The sequence below is a fragment of the Aspergillus novofumigatus genome, assembly GCF_002847465.1.
Source record: "Aspergillus novofumigatus IBT 16806 chromosome Unknown P174scaffold_6, whole genome shotgun sequence".
Lineage (NCBI taxonomy): Eukaryota > Fungi > Ascomycota > Eurotiomycetes > Eurotiales > Aspergillaceae > Aspergillus > Aspergillus novofumigatus.
This window is the reverse complement of record NW_020194279.1, coordinates 1,369,526-1,385,346: the sequence shown is the minus strand read 5'-3', so window position 1 is coordinate 1,385,346 and position 15,821 is coordinate 1,369,526. Positions and strand designations below refer to the sequence as shown.

The following is a 15,821-nucleotide window of genomic DNA, read 5'->3' as shown; positions in this document are numbered from 1 at the left end:
ATGATGTCTATATTTGTAAGGACCAATGACTTAACGGGGACAGGCAAGGTAAACAGGGCAACGGGAACCACTAGCTGGGATATTGGAGTTTGGGACTGGGAAGCACGGTGGGACTGCGGCTGGACAGTCAGCAAAGGTCTCTAACAACTAATATTAATCTCGCTCGGCTCTTCCCTGATCGAGCAAATCGACCGATCAATGACATTATTCTCTTAGGAAAACTATGTACTAGTCTTAGTCTAACAGGCCGAAACGATCTGAGAAGACCAGGTACCAGCCAATGGCAGTCCCCACCATACTATTCCCAGTCAGGCGATGGATGAGATCATGACTCTGTCAAACACAAATCACCACCAATGATTTTCTCCTGGGCGAGGGGGAAAAAGCAAAGCCAACACAGATCCAGGGTTCATGACATGCGCACTGATCTACCCCACCACCACTACATGATGGTGTACCTGGATTGTCGTAGAGTGGCTGACTTGACCGGCCTCCACCAGCCCAACCTTCTCGCCTCATGCAGGGCACAACAAGATGAAAGATATATAGCCTTCAATCCTTTCCAGGAGTCATGGAAGTTTCAACCTCAAAAAGTCAAAAGTCAATTCAAACCATCTTATCAATTTTCCTCCTCCACGTTGGCCATCATGTGCTACAAGTCCAACTATGAGCCCTATGTATGTCTTCCCTCTGTACCTTAAAAAAAAACAGCACCGTACTAACAATCACCAGACCAGTCAAAGCCTTGACATCAAAAGGGCAGAAGACCTCTCGTCAGAAGAGCTCCTCAACCCATTGGGTTCCCTCTATCCTCACGTCGTCGCCCTTCAACTCCAATCCGACGATACCCCATGGATCCGCGCCAAAAACTCCCCAGGCTATCAAGACCCCAATTCCGGGGCCGACATATACTCCACAGAGGATTATTCCAGACCCTCGGCGCGCAGAAACAGTGGTGAGTTTAGTCTATCTATCACAATTTGATCTATCGTTGCGGAAGACATAAGGCTAACATGACTCAGACTCCACAGCCTACCGCTTCGTCTCGCGAATCCGCCGATTTCTCACCCGAGATGAGATGAGGCGCCGCCAGCGAGCTGCATAGTTTCTTCGCTTCTTCTTCACCGTCTTTTCTTTTCTTTCTTCCATTTCCCAACTTAAAGTTTGATCCTTTGAGTGAGACCTGCAGGATCGGTCTCTACATGAAAGTTTCAGAGTGTCTTGTCTCGAATTTTATTTCCTTTGTCTGCATCAATCCTTCATGTGTCAGCTTCAGTTTCGGTCTCGGACTCGGTCTCGGGTATGTTTTGTTTTGTTTTGTTTCACCATCAGGGTTCAAATTAGCGAGGAGTTCAGGGCTCTCAAGCAAGGAGGGCAATAGCATCGTCACGAGCATATTAGTTAATGTCTATGTCTGAGAACAACATGTCAATTCAGATCAAAAATCTTATCAAATTCTAACCCAATCAAAACGTGTACGAACACCCTTCCACAATCCATGCAAAAGATCGTTCTAGTCTAGGTTTAGACGCCTCACAATGCCGTTCTTCCAGATCACATAGACATACAGCCTACAGGTCCTCTGGCTAGCGTGCATGCAAGCAGCAGGGTTAGCCGACCAATAAGATCGATATCGTTCGGTGTTCGCTTTACGCGAGTAAATTGCTTTTTGCATTGGAATGTATCAGTGTCGGATGGACACCAATTGTCAGATTGATACGATAGAAAACACGAGGGTGAGTCGGTGTGTTAGCTTTCGTTCCCTGATACAAGCCGAGTAAGAAACTATACCCGAGTATACCGCAATAACATGCAGCTGCTGATACGAAAAACTGAATGCAATACGTCTATTTCTAGGGGACTGTAGCCACGGACAATACATAATCGCCGAGATCTACCGGACGGAGTAAGTACTGCTTACAGAATTATAAGATAGCCTTAGTTTGGAGCCAAGTCTCTACCCACGACAGCAAAGATAGGTACGCAGTCAGCATCACTTGATGGCATCCCATCCTTCCGAGTCAAATCTTTCGTTCCGTCAAATCAAGGAATATTCTCAGTGTAAGCTGTCAGGATCACGACATGATCATCATTCAAACCCTGTATGTATATTGTGTATCATGAGACAAATACTCAAACCAGAAACGAAAACATCCCAGTTCCTCGAAAACATCCTTGTTCCTTACTGGGACTGACCGCTTCTTTACAGTTTCCTATCTTATTATTTCTTTTTTCTTTTGCGAAGCTAGGGGTAAGGGGTTAGTTAGTGATGGTGATGCTACTGTACCTGCTGTAGCCTGTACGGTGTACTCCTCCCGCTACTGCAAACCTATGTTATCGTTACTACTGTACATCCAGATGATACATGATATATCACAGGAGAGGGAGTTGAGGTGCATATGCCCGAGTCAATGTCCAGGGCATGTTCAATGGCTTTTTTCGCGCTTCAGGCGCTGGGGGAGTTGAGACTGTGCACCTGCGTCTGTCTGCACCCCGCAATCTGCATATCATTTCCAAATCACCATGTCCGTGCTTGGTCATGATCATGAGACTTTAGACTCGGAGGGGAAATGCCTTCAATCATATCGTGTGCTCTGTATCATATCTACATTACGAGACGGGAACGGGCCGTAGCGTCAGGGGAAGAGTTAGATATTGTATATATTGTCCATTCATTGTTCATTGTTCTTGCAAGTCCATCTCCCCGTCCATATCCTTATACGGCAAGTGGGTATAGATGCAAGCCAAACATACCATCAACGACAAATTCAAAACTCCAACTCCATAGCAAGTAAATTAAAAACGAGAATTTTCCCTCCTGGATATCCAGAATGAGCCATCACAAAGGAAATTAAATACTCCGCGTCGTGCAGATTAACGAGTGAACAACCAACCCTGAACGCCAGCCATCTCTGTCATCTCGGTCATGATCATCAGTCGAGAAATCAATAGTTTATGCAATGATGCCGGATGCAGCTGACCCCGTCCCCCAGCGTAACCGCTTCAAACTGCCGCGAACGGCTTCTTGGCCACAGCCTGCCGACACCCGGCCTCCTAGGGCCCCCGCCCCTCCGTCTCCCATGACCGACCCCACGCCAGTGCTCGACTCCAGCCTGCCAACTTCGCGTCCAAGAACATAGCCCGCTGAGAAACTGATGGCCGAGAAGAGCACCACGACGCCGGCGCTGATCACCCAAGTCATAATGGTCGGGCTGCCTGTCGACATGGACTCGGCCATTCCCGCTCGACGACTCTTCTTTGCCGCAGAGGGATGTCCGATGTTCCGTTCCTTGGACGAGCTGGATCGACGCTTGGTCCTGTGGGTGTAAAGCGTAGGATCTGCGTTCCTTTTGCTGGGGCGATGAGACCTGGTCGAGGTGGTCTCGGTGGCAGACTGTTCCTCCTTCTCGCCCACCTCCACTTCTCCCATCGCTACTGATTCGGGCACCAGGCGGAATGACGAAGGTGCCCCTCTCGAAGGCTCAGCCGGCGAGGGCTGAGGATCGGACTTGGGCAATCCCCTTGCGGCAGCAGCACACGAGAGAAGCGTGGACAGACTAGCCCGAAGAGCAGCATCGTGGTCTGCATGATACGATGGCGAGATCATGTTGTACGGGCTGTGCTGAGGCCTTCTGTTTGGCCGTACACTGGCCTGCGAGTTTCTCCGAATCGCGGTCTGACGACTCGAGTTGGAGACAGTACTAGGCTGAGATTGATGAGTACCCGTTGCTCTCGTCCAAGAAGGGTTCTCTGGTGGATGAGAAAACACGTTGGGCTGCGGGACAAAGGGCGATGAGCTGATCCGCATCCCCAGTGCCGTTGATGCGTCGTCTTCATCGCTCGCCGTGGTCGCATCTAGCTCGGGCAAGGCAGGGCCGGTCCGCGAAAGGAGAGGCATCTCGACAGGTGCGCGGGTCATGTCTTCATTGGAACTGCTAAGCACATGATCCGAGTCACTCTCACTTTCGTCATATTCATCCTGGCTACTGCTGGTCTCCCGCAGCGGATAGTCGACCTGCGCTGTGGCCACGGCTGCCAGTTGTTGCAAACGACGGCGCCGGCTGCGGTGGTGATAGGCCCTGGACTCCGTCCGCTCGACACGCAGGCCCGTAGTAATAATATCATCGTTGGTTGCGGCGGATGAAAGGGAAGAAGAGGACGGTTGGGACGCTACTTCGATCCACGAATCTATATAATATCGAAGTGAGTACATTATGCCACGATTGTTGATAGCGATTATACATGTTGATCAATTGTGCGGTCGAAGGAACATCACTGCAGCGAGGTAACAAGTATATCAACCAACTGACCTTCAGATCTCGTGAACGCAGCACCCGATGGAGACCGTGACTGATGGATGTTCTCCCGAAGCGGCTGATGAGCCTCTCTTGTCATCCGGGGGGTAGGTCGGCACTCATCCTGTTGCGCCTGACCCAGCAGGTCATAGTGATTTGGCTGCATTGTCTGTATCTACAACTCGACGGGCGAGATTCGATCTGAACAACCCTATCTAGGATAGTTGACAGAAAGAAGTTTGAACCATCTGGTTCGACTAGGGAAAGAGGGGTGTTGAGTCAGACCACGCAGGAGAGAGAGCGGTCAAGGACTCAGGCAGACAACGGATTAGGACGCTGACAGGAAGCCGGTGGGGGTGCGTGGGGAAGAGTACCACCGGATCATCAACCAAGCAGCGCGGCAGCAGTAGTAGTATTATCTTATCAATGTGGAGTCCCGGCAAATCCTTGACAGGAGATCATCAACCAGGTTTGTGATCGATGACGATAAGTAAACCAGATGAATCAGGTCAAAGAGGAGATTGAAAGGGCCAAAGTCAGAAAGGTAGGGAGGGTTGCCTTGGATGAACGACGCAATGAGTGGACGTCAGAGGATCACCAGACTGTGGGCAGGTGACTTGGGGGCGCAGGAGAGAGAATCACGCACACAACCCAGTAACTATAGACCTCCCGGAATCAGAAAGAAACACAAGTTACACAACAAAGAACTCACCATCTAAGGAAAAAGCAGAGAAAAAGAAGAAAGGGTCTGTAGAAAGGAGATGAAAGACGATGCAGCATGATAAGCGTGAAAGATAGACAGGCAGAGACGTGGACGACTGCTGATCAAAGAGAACAGCGCCAAGATTGAAGCCACAAAAGCGGGGCACCAACCACATCCCAAGCAGCGCTGGTACTGTCGATCAGCAACTCTGCTACCACCACAGTACGCTCTCACATTGGACAACTACTGAACCAAACAATAATTTGAGAATGTCACTGACCATTCATAATACCCTAAGCAGTAAATCTATGTAATACAGACAAATTCCCATCAGACGTTAAATGACCAACTTTTGGAACCCATGCAACCCAGACATAAACCCAGTTCTTTTGTAAGCCGTAGAGAAGAAACGCCTGAATCAAGACACCATGTTGCTACTCATTTAGAAGGTGACCTTGGTGCCCTTGTACTCGGGGATACCACCACGAGCCTTGTTGGGGGCACCGCCGCCGCGACCGCCGAAGCCTCCACGACCGCCGAAGCTTCCACGACCACCACGCCCACCTCCGCCGCGAGGACCACCACGGCCACCGCGACCGCCGAAGCCGCCACGGCCACCACGAGGAGCATCACCGTTGCTGGGACGGGGAGTGCTGAAGTCGAGACGGACGGCACGGCCGTTCAGCTCGGCGCCGTTGAGGTCGTTGAAGGCCTGGCGAGCCTCATCAACAGAGGAGAACTGCACGTAACCGAAGCCCTTGGGGCGGCCCGACTCGGGATCGGTGGGCAGACGGATTCCAACAATGGTACCCGACTGACCGAACAGCTCGGAGACGGAGTCCTCGTTGGCACTGAAGGGGATGTTGCCAACAAACAGGGTGTCGCTCTCAGGGCTGGCTTGGTCACCGAAGTTACGAGCGCGAGCCTGAGCGCGGTCCTGGTTGTTGTCATTGTTGTTGTTGGCAGGGCGGCCAGTGGCGTAGTCGAGGTTGATCTTGCGACCATCAATCTCGGTGTCCTTCTTGGCGTTGTAAGCCTTGGCAGCGTCGGCAGCGCTGACGTACTCGACATAACCGAAACTGGATGCAGTTTAGCAAGGTGAATAAAACAAGACTAGTAGAGCTAAACTTACCCACGGGAGCGACCAGATTCGCGGTCGGTGACAATGCGAACACCAGAAAGCTCACCGAAGGTCTCGAACTCCTGGCGGAGCCAGTCCTCGTCGACGTTCCAGGACAGGTTACCAACGAAGAGGTTGGCAGAAGCGCCCGAAGCCTCCTCATCAGTCTTCTTCGACTTCTTGGGGCGGTAGCAGGTTCCTCCTCAGCCTTGCGCTTCTTGGAGGGCTTCTCAGACTCGGACTCGGAAGAGTCGGAGTCAGAGCCCTCGGAGTCTTCAGACTCATCAGAATCCTCAGATTCCTCGGAAGATTCCTGAGACGGTCAGACAAAACTATAAACAGTGGGAGCCACAGGTACATACCTTCTCGGCCTTCTTAGCCTTGGCAGGAGCCTCGTCCTCGCTCTCAGACTCGGACTCGGAATCCTCGCTGTCGCTAGAATCCTTCTTGGCAGCCTTCTTAGGAGCCTCCTCCTCTTCGTCAGAGTCGGACTCGGACTCAGAGGACTCGGAAGTGTCAGCCTTGGCCTTCACCTCCTTCTTGACGACCTTCTCATCTTCAGACTCCGACTCCGACTCGGACTCAGAATCAGAGGACTCAGCCTTCTTGGACTCCTTCTTGGCGTCCTTCTTGGCAGGCTTCTCATCCTCGCTCTCACTCTCACTGCTGGAAGCGTCGTCCATCTCCTCGTCGCTGTCGGCCTCCGACTCGGACTCAGAAGAGGACTCGGCCTTCTTGGACACCTTCTTCACCTCCTTCTTGGCAGGCTTCTCCTCCTCGCTCTCGCTCTCACTGCTGGAGCTGGTAGATTCCATGTCCTCATCGCTGTCAGACTCGGAGCTGCTGCTAGGAGTAGGCTCCTTCTTCTTGCGCTTGGACTTCTCCTTGGAAGCGAGCTCGCGAGCGATCTGCTTGCTCTTAGCCTTGGGAGACTGGGAAGCCTTGGTGACGCCAGCGTCCTTGACCTTGCTCAAGGCCTTGTCGACGGGCTTCTCAGCACCCTTCTTGGTAACGGACTTGGTCTTAGACATTTTGTACTATGAAAGACGACGATTAGCTTGAGCATCAACAGGGAGGTCAGAGAGTAGTATATACATAAACGAAGTTTCTTCAAAAGTGAAAAGTTGTAACTGTGCGGCAAAGCCTACAATCCCTCAATCACCCGATTTGAGTAAAAGCCCCCTGATGGAAAAACCAGAGTGATGACCTTATCACAGCTGGACGTAAATCTCAACACAAATGGAAGAGATTTAGCACAAATACCCACAAGTAACCCACAACGACAGTGTTCAAGCCCACAGAGACGGAGAGGAAATATGCACTCGTCTATAATATGAAACCCACGGAGAGTATCCCACAGATCGCACAGAATAGATTGCAATATGCCACAGCCCACAGCCCTCAGTGTATTAAGCCCACAGGATGTCTGTTGAAGTGTACTTTGCAAAGTACGGCCCACGCTGCTGCGTCAGTTAACGATGTGGTTTCTAAGAAGAAGACTGAAGTGTTTCACCGAATCAAGAATGATTCAGGTGAGAAAAATGTAAGAAAAGTGAGTTAGATAAAGGGGAAAGTGTGAGGATGAAGAGAAGAGGAAAAAAAAAGAGAGAACCGCGAGAGCTTTGATAAGGATATAGAAAAAATTTTCTGGAGGCTGGCAGAGATTTACGCACACCGCCTACTTTGTAGACGCTAGCTCAGGCACTATGCCACAGTAGCTTAAGAAAAAGTGGGTACCTGGCAGGTACTCGGTGAGCACGCGGCCGTCGCTGGAACCAGAGTGTCACTTGCTGGTACTAGCTTCAAGTTCCACCTCCGCAGACCACCACAGCTTGTCTACCCCAAACTGTTTATTCGACTACCACGGGGCATTCCTCACGCTTCCTACTATCGGATCTCTCTTCTTCGGAGACGGACTATAGTGAGCCAATGGGAGACAGGTGATACTGCTGCTGTCTAACCACCATGGCTCCTCCGACCCCTTCATCTCATCGGCCACGGAAGAGGAGAAAGTATCCCAGTGGCTCGAACAACTCCCTCATTCTTGAAGCTGAGGGTGGAAAATCATCCCCTGCGTTCCCTCTCGTCTCGTTTCTGTGGGCTGCCCGAGCTGGTGTATCTCAATGGCTGGTGCTACCTCTGATCCTTATGGTGGTAGGCCTCTTCCGTTGGGCTGTCAGTCTATGGGGCTACTCTGGTTTGTGCAATGCCTGGGGGTTGGGGATATGCGTCCAAGTACGTGCGGCTGACGTATAGATGCAGGGTTTCAGGTGCCTCCGATGCATGGTGATTTCGAAGCGCAAAGACACTGGATGGAGCTCACCATTCACCTGCCCATGTCGAAATGGTATCTCTACGACTTGCAATACTGGGGACTTGATTACCCACCTCTTACGGCATACCATAGCTGGCTGTTGGGAAAGATGTACGTGGGATTTCTGGGACATATTATAAGGAAGGCGTTTGTTCGTTGCTGACAATCAGTAGTGGAAGCGCTCTTGACCCCTCCTGGTTTGCCCTGGACGATTCGCGCGGCTTTGAGGATCCAAGATTGAAGGTCTTCATGCGGGGAACCGTGGTCGCTTCCGAGTATCTTGTCTACATCCCGGCCGTCGTAAACTTCCTTCGTCGTTATACTCGGATGCAAGGTGTTCCAGCCTGGTCCGCCTCAATTGCTCTCGTCGCGATCCTATTGCAACCGGCAACCATTCTCATCGATCATGGCCATTTCCAGTATAATACCGTAATGCTTGGGCTTGTCGTCGCAAGTTTGGATGCTATATTGGCCGGACGGATGCTGTGGGCTTGTCTCTTCTTTGTGGGCGCCCTGGGCTTCAAGCAGATGGCGCTCTATTACGCCCCGGTCATGTTCGTCTTTCTTCTAGGCGTTTGCATCTTCCCCAGGATACGCATTCTTCGTCTTCTGAACATAGCCATTATCACCATCCTCGCATTTGCGCTATTGTTGGCCCCGCTGCTTGTCGCTGCAACCAATGCCGAAGCTCGGGGCTATCTGAGTGCTTCTGCAGAACCTCCTTTGCTCCAGGCTCTACCCATCAAGCTGTCAAAGGACTCGTTTCTGTACGCACCCGTCTTTCAGCTGATGCAAATCATCCACCGTGTGTTCCCATTCGCCCGTGGTTTGTTTGAAGACAAGGTCGCCAACGCCTGGTGCGCCATCCACACGTTCTACAAGCTTCATCGATTCGAAGCGAGCCTTCTCCAGCGCGTCTCACTTGGTGCCACACTGGCATCCATCATCGTTCCTTGTGGGATCATTTTCCGTCACCCGCGAGCATCACTACTGCTCCCTGCTTTGGCCAGCGTCGCCTGGGGCTTCTTCCTTTTCTCCTTCCAGGTTCATGAAAAGAGTGTGCTCTTGCCCTTGCTTCCCATGACACTCCTTCTTGCAAATGATGGCGGCCTGAGCAAAGACACCCGGGCCTGGGTTGGATGGGCTAACATCCTCGGCTGCTGGACCATGTATCCTCTTCTCAAGCGCGACGAACTCCAGGTCCCGTACTTTGTCATGACGGGTCTCTGGGCCTATCTGATGGGTCTTCCACCAACTTCCTTTGAGACATATCGCAGCCGAACCCCGTGGGCGAATCAGGTCCTGTCTCCGAGCCTCGCATACTCACGAAACTTCTGCATTCTTGCTTCTACCTTGCCATGATCGTTTGGCATGTCCTCGATGCATTTGTGCCTCCACCGGAGGGCAAGCCCGATTTATGGGTGGTGCTGAACGTCCTGATTGGCGCGGGAGGATTTGGCATTGCTTACATGTGGTGTATGTGGAGACTGATCACTCAATGCTGGCAGATTGATCGCAAGGCGGCAGAAGAGGAGAGCCGGAAAAAGAAGCAGTGATAGCCGAGGGTCAGGGGCCGGTTTCTTGAACAATTTCTTACATGATACCCATTATACTTTCATACTTTCGAATGTATTTTATAACCCTGAGACGGGCGAAGATCAGATAACCATTTTTTCGACCTCGTACGTCCTGAGTCAAGGAGAGATGTTCTATTCACTTGTCTGACAGACGCCTTGCCAGACGACTATATACCTGTAGTGTACATAAAAAGTATACATCGACAAAAACTCCGTGCAATGATGCTAATATACAATCTAAAATCAAACTGCAGCCCATAACCCAACACCTGGCCCATAGTACAGCCGCATTATTCCCAATGGATCGCTCAGCGTTCGATCAACACCGACAATACCCACGTCCAAGCATAACCCAGCGTACTCGACGCACATCGTATACTGCCGAACAAGATCGATGGACAACACGGTTCAGCCGACTCCACCAGCTTAAACCTTGAACCCATATCCAGCCATGCAGGCCTTGTACTGCTCGATCAGGGGCTTGCACTCTTGAGCCGGGTCATCGGTTTTCGAGAACAACATGCAGTCATCACGGGCGGACTTCTCGGTCTTGCAGACGCAGCAGGGCTAGAGATGGAATGGTCAGATCGGTTCTTCCGGGGCGCGGCGCAATGCGCTCATCCACGTACCTTGGGTTTCTCGGTGGGTGTTGGCTGGGCGGCTGCGGGAGCGGGAGTCTGTTCCGCAGCGCCTGGGGAATAATATTAGTATACTATTTGAATTTCGAGGGGAAGGGGAGTGGAATTGGACAGGTGCTCGTGGGTATAGTTCTGCCGGAGAGATGCGGAGAAGAAATTGGAGTGCATACCTTTGGAAGAGCCGAAGAGCCACGACATGGCCGGTATCTGATTTCTTGAGTGGAAAGGGATGAGATAGCGAAATAGAAGAATGTGCGAAAGAGATTGAGTATCTATGTACGGATATGAAGCAGCAGAGGATGACAGGCGATGGAGCTGGAGTGCTGATTAATTGACTGCGATGGAGCGGAAACGGCGCATTTGGACTCTGCGGATTGCCGGAGTGCCGCCGATCGGCAATTTTTTTGGTACTGGACCTTTTGTTTGCATTTTTTGAGGAGGCAAAATAATAATAATAATGATAGCGGAGGATTTTCTCTTTCACCTCCACATTTGAACTGTGAACACTATCACCTCCTGCAGTCTCTCTGGCTATTAGATTATTCTGTCTGATCAGCGGTGCTTTCAGACTCACTCTCACAGTTTTTATAATTTCTTTGGATTGTTGGCTAATTTTCAGTTTTTTTGTTTGCCCCTGAACTACCCCACCATGGCCCCTCCAAAGGTCTTTTCGCTTGAGGGCAAAGGCCTCAAATTGGACACTGCTGAGGATATCGAGGCCCATATCAAGCCACTGATTGAAAGCACCGATTTCACCGAGATTCGCCTGGGTGGTAACACCCTCGGCGTACCTGCCTCGGAACGCCTGGCCCCCGTACTTGCTTCGCAGAAGAGCCTCGAAGTCGCCGACCTCGCTGATATCTTCACCTCCCGCCTGCTTTCTGAGATCCCCCAGGCTCTGACTGCCCTTCTCAATGCGCTGCTTGAGATCAAAACTCTCCACACCGTCAACCTTTCCGACAACGCGTTCGGCCTGAACACCCAAGCGCCCCTCGTCGACTTCCTCTCCCGCCACGTGCCCCTCCGCCATCTGATCCTGAATAACAACGGCTTGGGTCCCGCTGCCGGTACGCTTATTGCCGATGCGCTCACAAAGCTTGCGGAGCGCAAGGAGGAGGCCCGCAAGGCCGGCGAGGAGATTTCTCTTCTGGAAAGCGTTGTTTGCGGACGGAACCGATTGGAGAATGGCAGTATGGAAGCGTGGGCACGTGCCTACAAGGTACACGCTGCAGGCATCCGCTCCGTCAAGATGACACAGAACGGTATTCGCCAGGAGGGTATCTCGCTGCTTTTGAAGGAGGGTCTTCGTCACGCGAGCGCCCTGGAGGTTTTGGACTTGCAGGACAATACGTTCACCGTCATGGGATCTACTGCTCTCGCCGGTGTTGTGGCTGGCTGGCCCTCTCTGCGTGAACTCGGTGTCGGCGACTGCCTGCTATCCGCACGCGGTGGTGTAAAGGTCGCTCAGGCTTTGGCGGAGGGCAAGAATCAAAGCCTTCAGACTCTGCGTCTGCAGTACAACGAGATTACGGCCGAGGGTGTGAAGCTGTTCTTGCACGCTACGAAAACCGCCCTTCCTTCTCTTCGCCGCATCGAGCTGAACGGCAACAAATTCCTTGAAGAGGACCCGAATGTGACAGAGTTGCAGGAGGTTTTGGAGGCGCGCAAGGAGGAGCACGGCACCGATGATGATCCGGAGGACATGTGGGGTGTGGATGAGCTGGACGAGCTTGAGGAAGAGAGTGAAGACGAGGAAGAGGAAGAGGAACTCGAGGAAGAGGCCGAAGAAGAGGAGGAGGAGGAGCGCAAGGCCGACAAGTTCCTCAAGGACAATGTGAAGGCGGAAGACGAGAAGGTCGCTCAAAGACAGGACAAGGATGTCGATGCTCTTGCGGAGGCTCTGGGCAAGACTGCTCTGTAGACTTTGCGGAGTCTCGGTTACCTGTTTACGCAGACTCATTTCCCTGTCTTGTACCCAACTCAGCGGCGACCAGGCTTATCTCGCGGCGGTCATTGATGTATGACCATACTCATCAGCATGTCTAGGAAGACATGCGGCAATATGGCACCAACAATGATGGGTGAACGGCCGGTCGCACCCACAGTGACCCGAAATTGGGTCGAATACTGCCTCACGTCGAGTTCCCCTGCTTCGAAGTACCACTACGAGTGGCCATATCCGGTTGCCTTCTTGCGCTGATCTCACCATAGCGTTCTAATTGCGTCTTTTACTGCACAGATGCTCGGATAGATTTATGCCATCATCACCCTTTGATTGTCCCATGCAGCATGTTACTACCCCTACTCATGTATATAATGTTGAAAAGTGAATGAATTGATGACAACGGCCCTTGCATGCTGAATCGTAGTCGTTTCTGATGCCTTAATGCTCGTTCTAGCTGTCATGGAAGCTGAGGGGCACAACCCCATACATTTGGTACTCGGCACGTGGGAGCTTCCGAAAAGAGCAACGCCGGTCTTGGCGCGGAGGTTCACCCAAGTGCTTCATCTTCATTTACTTGTCCACCATCTCCCAAGTTCTCCGCGATTTTCATCTCATTTCGCCGGTCTCTCCGTTGCTCGCCTTTGCTTGCGCCGTCGCAGAACTCCCTTCCCCTCTAATCCAGGGAATTCGCACCGAAGCCGTTGATTATCGGGTCACAAGACCTCGACGTCGTGGAAGTGAGTTGAAGCAGCAGTTCCCTTTGCTTCGCTGGTTTTTCGTCAAGTCTTTTTGCAGTTATTTTCTGAATGAGCCGGGCGCTTTGATATGATGCATAGCATGCGTGTCTCTCGGTCGAGTAATGGGAGCATTTGCAGCTACAGTTGTCTCAAAGGCACGTGCTGCCGGATGTGCCGCGACGGTGATGGCAAACGCTTGTCGCAGAGGAATCTTGTCGAATTAGGTCACGGCTACTTGCGACGGTTTTTACGCATTTGCCATTGCATCTGAACTTTGTACCCCGTTGGCTTTTTTTGAATATGCGCAACATCTACAAGTGATTTATTTAGTATTTTGGTTTGCTAAGGCTGAGGCAGGTACAATTCTCACGACACGTCCCCTCCCTATCTTCATCCAATCTCCGATCGGGACCGGTCAAAATGGCGCTGGACGCGAAAGAAATCGAGCTCAAGGCGAAGGCCCTGACGAAAGCCGCCACCCAGAACGAGCCCGCAGCCAACATCGTATCACTGCTCAAGGAGCTGCAAACCGGAGTGAAGGCAACGGAGGATTTGCTACGGTCAACACGCGTCGGAATCATCGTCAACAAGTTCAAGCAGCACAAGTCACCGGAAGTCGCCCGTCTATCCAGCGAGATCGTCTCGAAATGGCGGAACGAGGTTAACAAACAAAAGGCCAGCGGGTCGCCGTCCGTCAGCCAGCGATCGAGCGGCTCGCCGCGCCCAGCACAGAACGGCACCGCGTCACCTGCCGGGACAACCCCATCGGACAAGATGTCGAAACTCTCCGTTCCCCCAGACAAGCGGACGTGGAAGGCGGACGGGGTGGATATCAATCAGACCTCGAACAAGATCCGGGATAGTTGCATTGGGCTGATGTACGATGGATTGTGCCTCAACTCGACCGAGTCGCCCCGAGCGGTGCTGTCCAAGGCCTGCGCGGTGGAGGCGGCGGCCTTCAGCGCTTTGGGCCCGGAGACCAAGGAACAGTACCGCACCAAGATTCGCAGCTTGTATCAGAACCTCAAGAACAAGTCCAACCCGACACTACGGGTGCGCGTGTTGTCGAACGAAGTGACACCCGAGCAGTTCGTGAAGATGTCGCACGATGAGCTCAAATCGGCGGAACAGCGCGAGCAGGAGCGCAAAATCCAAAAGGAGAACATGGACAAGGCCATGGTCGCGCAGGCCGAGCGCAGTATCAGCACCAGTCTGCAGTGCGGCAAGTGCGGACAACGCAAGGTCACCTACACCGAGGCTCAAACACGCAGCGCAGATGAACCGATGACGCTGTTCTGTACGTGTTTGAACTGTGGTAAATCGTGGCGGCAGTGATTTCTGTTTCGGTGTTTCTTTTCGTTCCTTGGCCTCGTACGGAGGCCTTTCTGGTTGTATTGCCGATAGGCACGGAGTTTGAGTGGTAAAAGACGGTTGTTTTGTTTCGTCGTGGGCGTGGGAGGGCTAGCCCATGATGACTTTCATTCTGAGTTATTTTGTTCCTCTTCAACTCGGGTTCTCTATACTAGCTGACTGAGTAGATCGAGGACATCTCCGCTGCATCCGCGCAGCAGACAAGACGGTAGACAGGTATAATAGGCTTAAGCCAATGAACAATCTGCTACTCATGAACTATAGAACGGCTTATTGTTAATTCTCTTTGCCATGCTCGCACCACGCACTGCGCAAGTAAATACAGACGTCATGGTTATGTAAGTCCATACAACGCCGCTCCACAGCATCCTCAAGTACAAACAACACAACACACATCGGGTACATCCCATCCCATCCCATCCCATCCATTCCATCCAACCTTATCGCAAACGCAAAATAAAAATCACAATGACCACCCCAAAGTCCTACACCCGCAGCTCCCTAATCCAACCCACCCTAGCCCTCTGCGACGCCTTCGCCTCCGCAGCCCCGCGACTGTCCTCCTCAGCCATTTCACCGCGGACCCCCTCCCCATGGTCCACGAGCACGGGCTGCCCGTCCTAGCCCCATTCCTGGGCCGCACATTCACCGGCAAGGACGGGGTAGGCCGGTACTTCGAGCTCATTGCGGACCTGCTCAGCTTCGAGAAGATGAGCTTCGACGGGGAGGACGAGTGGATCGTTGATACAGTTTCCATGGCTGTTTCGCTGCGGGGGCGGGCGCGGTTCACGTGGAAGGAGACGGGGGAAGGGTGGGATGAGACGTTTTGTTATCGGATTGGGCTGGCGGAGGATCAGGGGAAGGGAGGCGGCGGGTTGAAGGTGCAGGAGTACCGCGTGTGGGCTGATACCGGGGCGGCGTACCTGGCGCGGACGCACCAGTTGGGTGAGGTGCAAAGGGAGCTGGCGGAGAGGGAGACGAAGAAGTCGATGGAGAGGACGAGGAGCGGGCATGGGAATCTTATGGGGGAGGGGCAGAGGGTATATTCTGGGGGAGTGCGACGGCATAGACGTGTAACTTGTTTCATGTGATATAGATTTGGGTGTATCTCTAGTATCTAA

The 15,821-nt window shown here is 52.3% G+C and overlaps 9 protein-coding genes across 9 annotated transcripts; 5 read left to right on the top strand and 4 right to left on the bottom strand.

Moving 5' to 3' along the window:
* Positions 1-647: 647 nt before the first annotated feature.
* Positions 648-1,082, top strand: P174DRAFT_462314 (uncharacterized protein; the record flags this gene model as incomplete). Its single annotated transcript, XM_024830113.1, has 3 exons — positions 648-677; positions 733-959; positions 1,001-1,082. 3 exons carry the CDS (start codon positions 648-650, stop codon positions 1,080-1,082), a joined length of 339 nt encoding a protein of 112 aa, XP_024680399.1.
* Positions 1,083-1,104: 22 nt separating this feature from the next.
* On the top strand, positions 1,105-1,462 carry P174DRAFT_250220 (uncharacterized protein). The gene has a single exon (XM_024821459.1). The coding sequence runs from the start codon at positions 1,203-1,205 to the stop codon at positions 1,416-1,418; it is 216 nt and encodes a 71-aa protein (XP_024680398.1). The 5' UTR covers positions 1,105-1,202; the 3' UTR covers positions 1,419-1,462.
* A 1,491-nt stretch (positions 1,463-2,953) lies between these two features.
* On the bottom strand, positions 2,954-4,461 carry P174DRAFT_422949 (uncharacterized protein; the record flags this gene model as incomplete). Its single annotated transcript, XM_024825093.1, has 2 exons — positions 2,954-4,188; positions 4,311-4,461. The coding sequence occupies 2 exons, from the start codon at positions 4,459-4,461 to the stop codon at positions 2,954-2,956; spliced, it is 1,386 nt and encodes a 461-aa protein (XP_024680397.1).
* An 828-nt stretch (positions 4,462-5,289) lies between these two features.
* P174DRAFT_443788 (putative nucleolin protein Nsr1) lies at positions 5,290-7,324 on the bottom strand. Its single transcript, XM_024827915.1, has 5 exons — positions 7,214-7,324; positions 6,481-7,155; positions 6,243-6,431; positions 6,131-6,216; positions 5,290-6,077 (listed from the first exon to the last, which is right to left on the bottom strand). The coding sequence occupies exons 2-5, from the start codon at positions 7,147-7,149 to the stop codon at positions 5,441-5,443; spliced, it is 1,581 nt and encodes a 526-aa protein (XP_024680396.1). The 5' UTR covers positions 7,150-7,155; positions 7,214-7,324; the 3' UTR covers positions 5,290-5,440.
* Positions 7,325-7,957: 633 nt separating this feature from the next.
* P174DRAFT_443787 (dolichyl-P-Glc:Man(9)GlcNAc(2)-PP-dolichol alpha-1,3-glucosyltransferase ALG6) lies at positions 7,958-9,995 on the top strand. The gene is made up of 4 exons (XM_024827914.1): positions 7,958-8,315; positions 8,381-8,543; positions 8,606-9,675; positions 9,699-9,995. Exons 1-4 carry the CDS (start codon positions 8,084-8,086, stop codon positions 9,986-9,988), a joined length of 1,755 nt encoding a protein of 584 aa, XP_024680395.1. The 5' UTR covers positions 7,958-8,083; the 3' UTR covers positions 9,989-9,995.
* A 125-nt stretch (positions 9,996-10,120) lies between these two features.
* P174DRAFT_443784 (copper metallochaperone COX17) lies at positions 10,121-10,916 on the bottom strand. Its single transcript, XM_024827913.1, has 3 exons — positions 10,818-10,916; positions 10,639-10,700; positions 10,121-10,576 (listed from the first exon to the last, which is right to left on the bottom strand). The coding sequence occupies exons 1-3, from the start codon at positions 10,843-10,845 to the stop codon at positions 10,436-10,438; spliced, it is 231 nt and encodes a 76-aa protein (XP_024680394.1). The 5' UTR covers positions 10,846-10,916; the 3' UTR covers positions 10,121-10,435.
* A 186-nt stretch (positions 10,917-11,102) lies between these two features.
* On the top strand, positions 11,103-13,002 carry P174DRAFT_443783 (GTPase-activating protein RNA1). Its single transcript, XM_024827912.1, has one exon. The coding sequence runs from the start codon at positions 11,297-11,299 to the stop codon at positions 12,566-12,568; it is 1,272 nt and encodes a 423-aa protein (XP_024680393.1). The 5' UTR covers positions 11,103-11,296; the 3' UTR covers positions 12,569-13,002.
* On the bottom strand, positions 12,607-13,006 carry P174DRAFT_250029 (uncharacterized protein). The gene has a single exon (XM_024821458.1). The coding sequence runs from the start codon at positions 12,854-12,856 to the stop codon at positions 12,644-12,646; it is 213 nt and encodes a 70-aa protein (XP_024680392.1). The 5' UTR covers positions 12,857-13,006; the 3' UTR covers positions 12,607-12,643.
* Positions 13,007-13,749: 743 nt separating this feature from the next.
* P174DRAFT_422944 (uncharacterized protein) lies at positions 13,750-15,791 on the top strand (the record flags this gene model as incomplete). The annotated part of the gene is made up of 2 exons (XM_024825092.1): positions 13,750-14,626; positions 15,184-15,791. The coding sequence occupies 2 exons, from the start codon at positions 13,750-13,752 to the stop codon at positions 15,789-15,791; spliced, it is 1,485 nt and encodes a 494-aa protein (XP_024680391.1).
* Between the last annotated feature and the right edge of the window lie 30 nt (positions 15,792-15,821).

Excerpts from the sequence above, each read along its gene's own strand:
- P174DRAFT_443788 (XM_024827915.1), bottom strand. The coding sequence starts at position 7,149 with ATGTCTAAGACCAAGTCCGTTACCAAGAAGGGTGCTGAGAAGCCCGTC. Across the intron at positions 6,432-6,480 it reads AGGCTAAGAAGGCCGAGAAG|GAATCTTCCGAGGAATCTGA; the intron begins GTATGTACCTGT and ends TGACCGTCTCAG. Across the intron at positions 6,217-6,242 it reads TTCTGCCAACCTCTTCGTTG|GACTGGCTCCGCCAGGAGTT; the intron begins GTAACCTGTCCT and ends AACGTCGACGAG.
- P174DRAFT_250220 (XM_024821459.1), top strand. The coding sequence starts at position 1,203 with ATGAAAGTTTCAGAGTGTCTTGTCTCGAATTTTATTTCCTTTGTCTGC.
- P174DRAFT_250029 (XM_024821458.1), bottom strand. The coding sequence starts at position 12,856 with ATGGTGAGATCAGCGCAAGAAGGCAACCGGATATGGCCACTCGTAGTG.
- P174DRAFT_443783 (XM_024827912.1), top strand. The coding sequence starts at position 11,297 with ATGGCCCCTCCAAAGGTCTTTTCGCTTGAGGGCAAAGGCCTCAAATTG.
- P174DRAFT_443787 (XM_024827914.1), top strand. The coding sequence starts at position 8,084 with ATGGCTCCTCCGACCCCTTCATCTCATCGGCCACGGAAGAGGAGAAAG. Across the intron at positions 8,316-8,380 it reads CAGTCTATGGGGCTACTCTG|GGTTTCAGGTGCCTCCGATG; the intron begins GTTTGTGCAATG and ends GTATAGATGCAG. Across the intron at positions 8,544-8,605 it reads AGCTGGCTGTTGGGAAAGAT|TGGAAGCGCTCTTGACCCCT; the intron begins GTACGTGGGATT and ends GACAATCAGTAG.
- P174DRAFT_443784 (XM_024827913.1), bottom strand. The coding sequence starts at position 10,845 with ATGTCGTGGCTCTTCGGCTCTTCCAAAG. Across the intron at positions 10,701-10,817 it reads GCTCTTCGGCTCTTCCAAAG|GCGCTGCGGAACAGACTCCC; the intron begins GTATGCACTCCA and ends ATTATTCCCCAG. Across the intron at positions 10,577-10,638 it reads CACCCACCGAGAAACCCAAG|CCCTGCTGCGTCTGCAAGAC; the intron begins GTACGTGGATGA and ends TTCCATCTCTAG.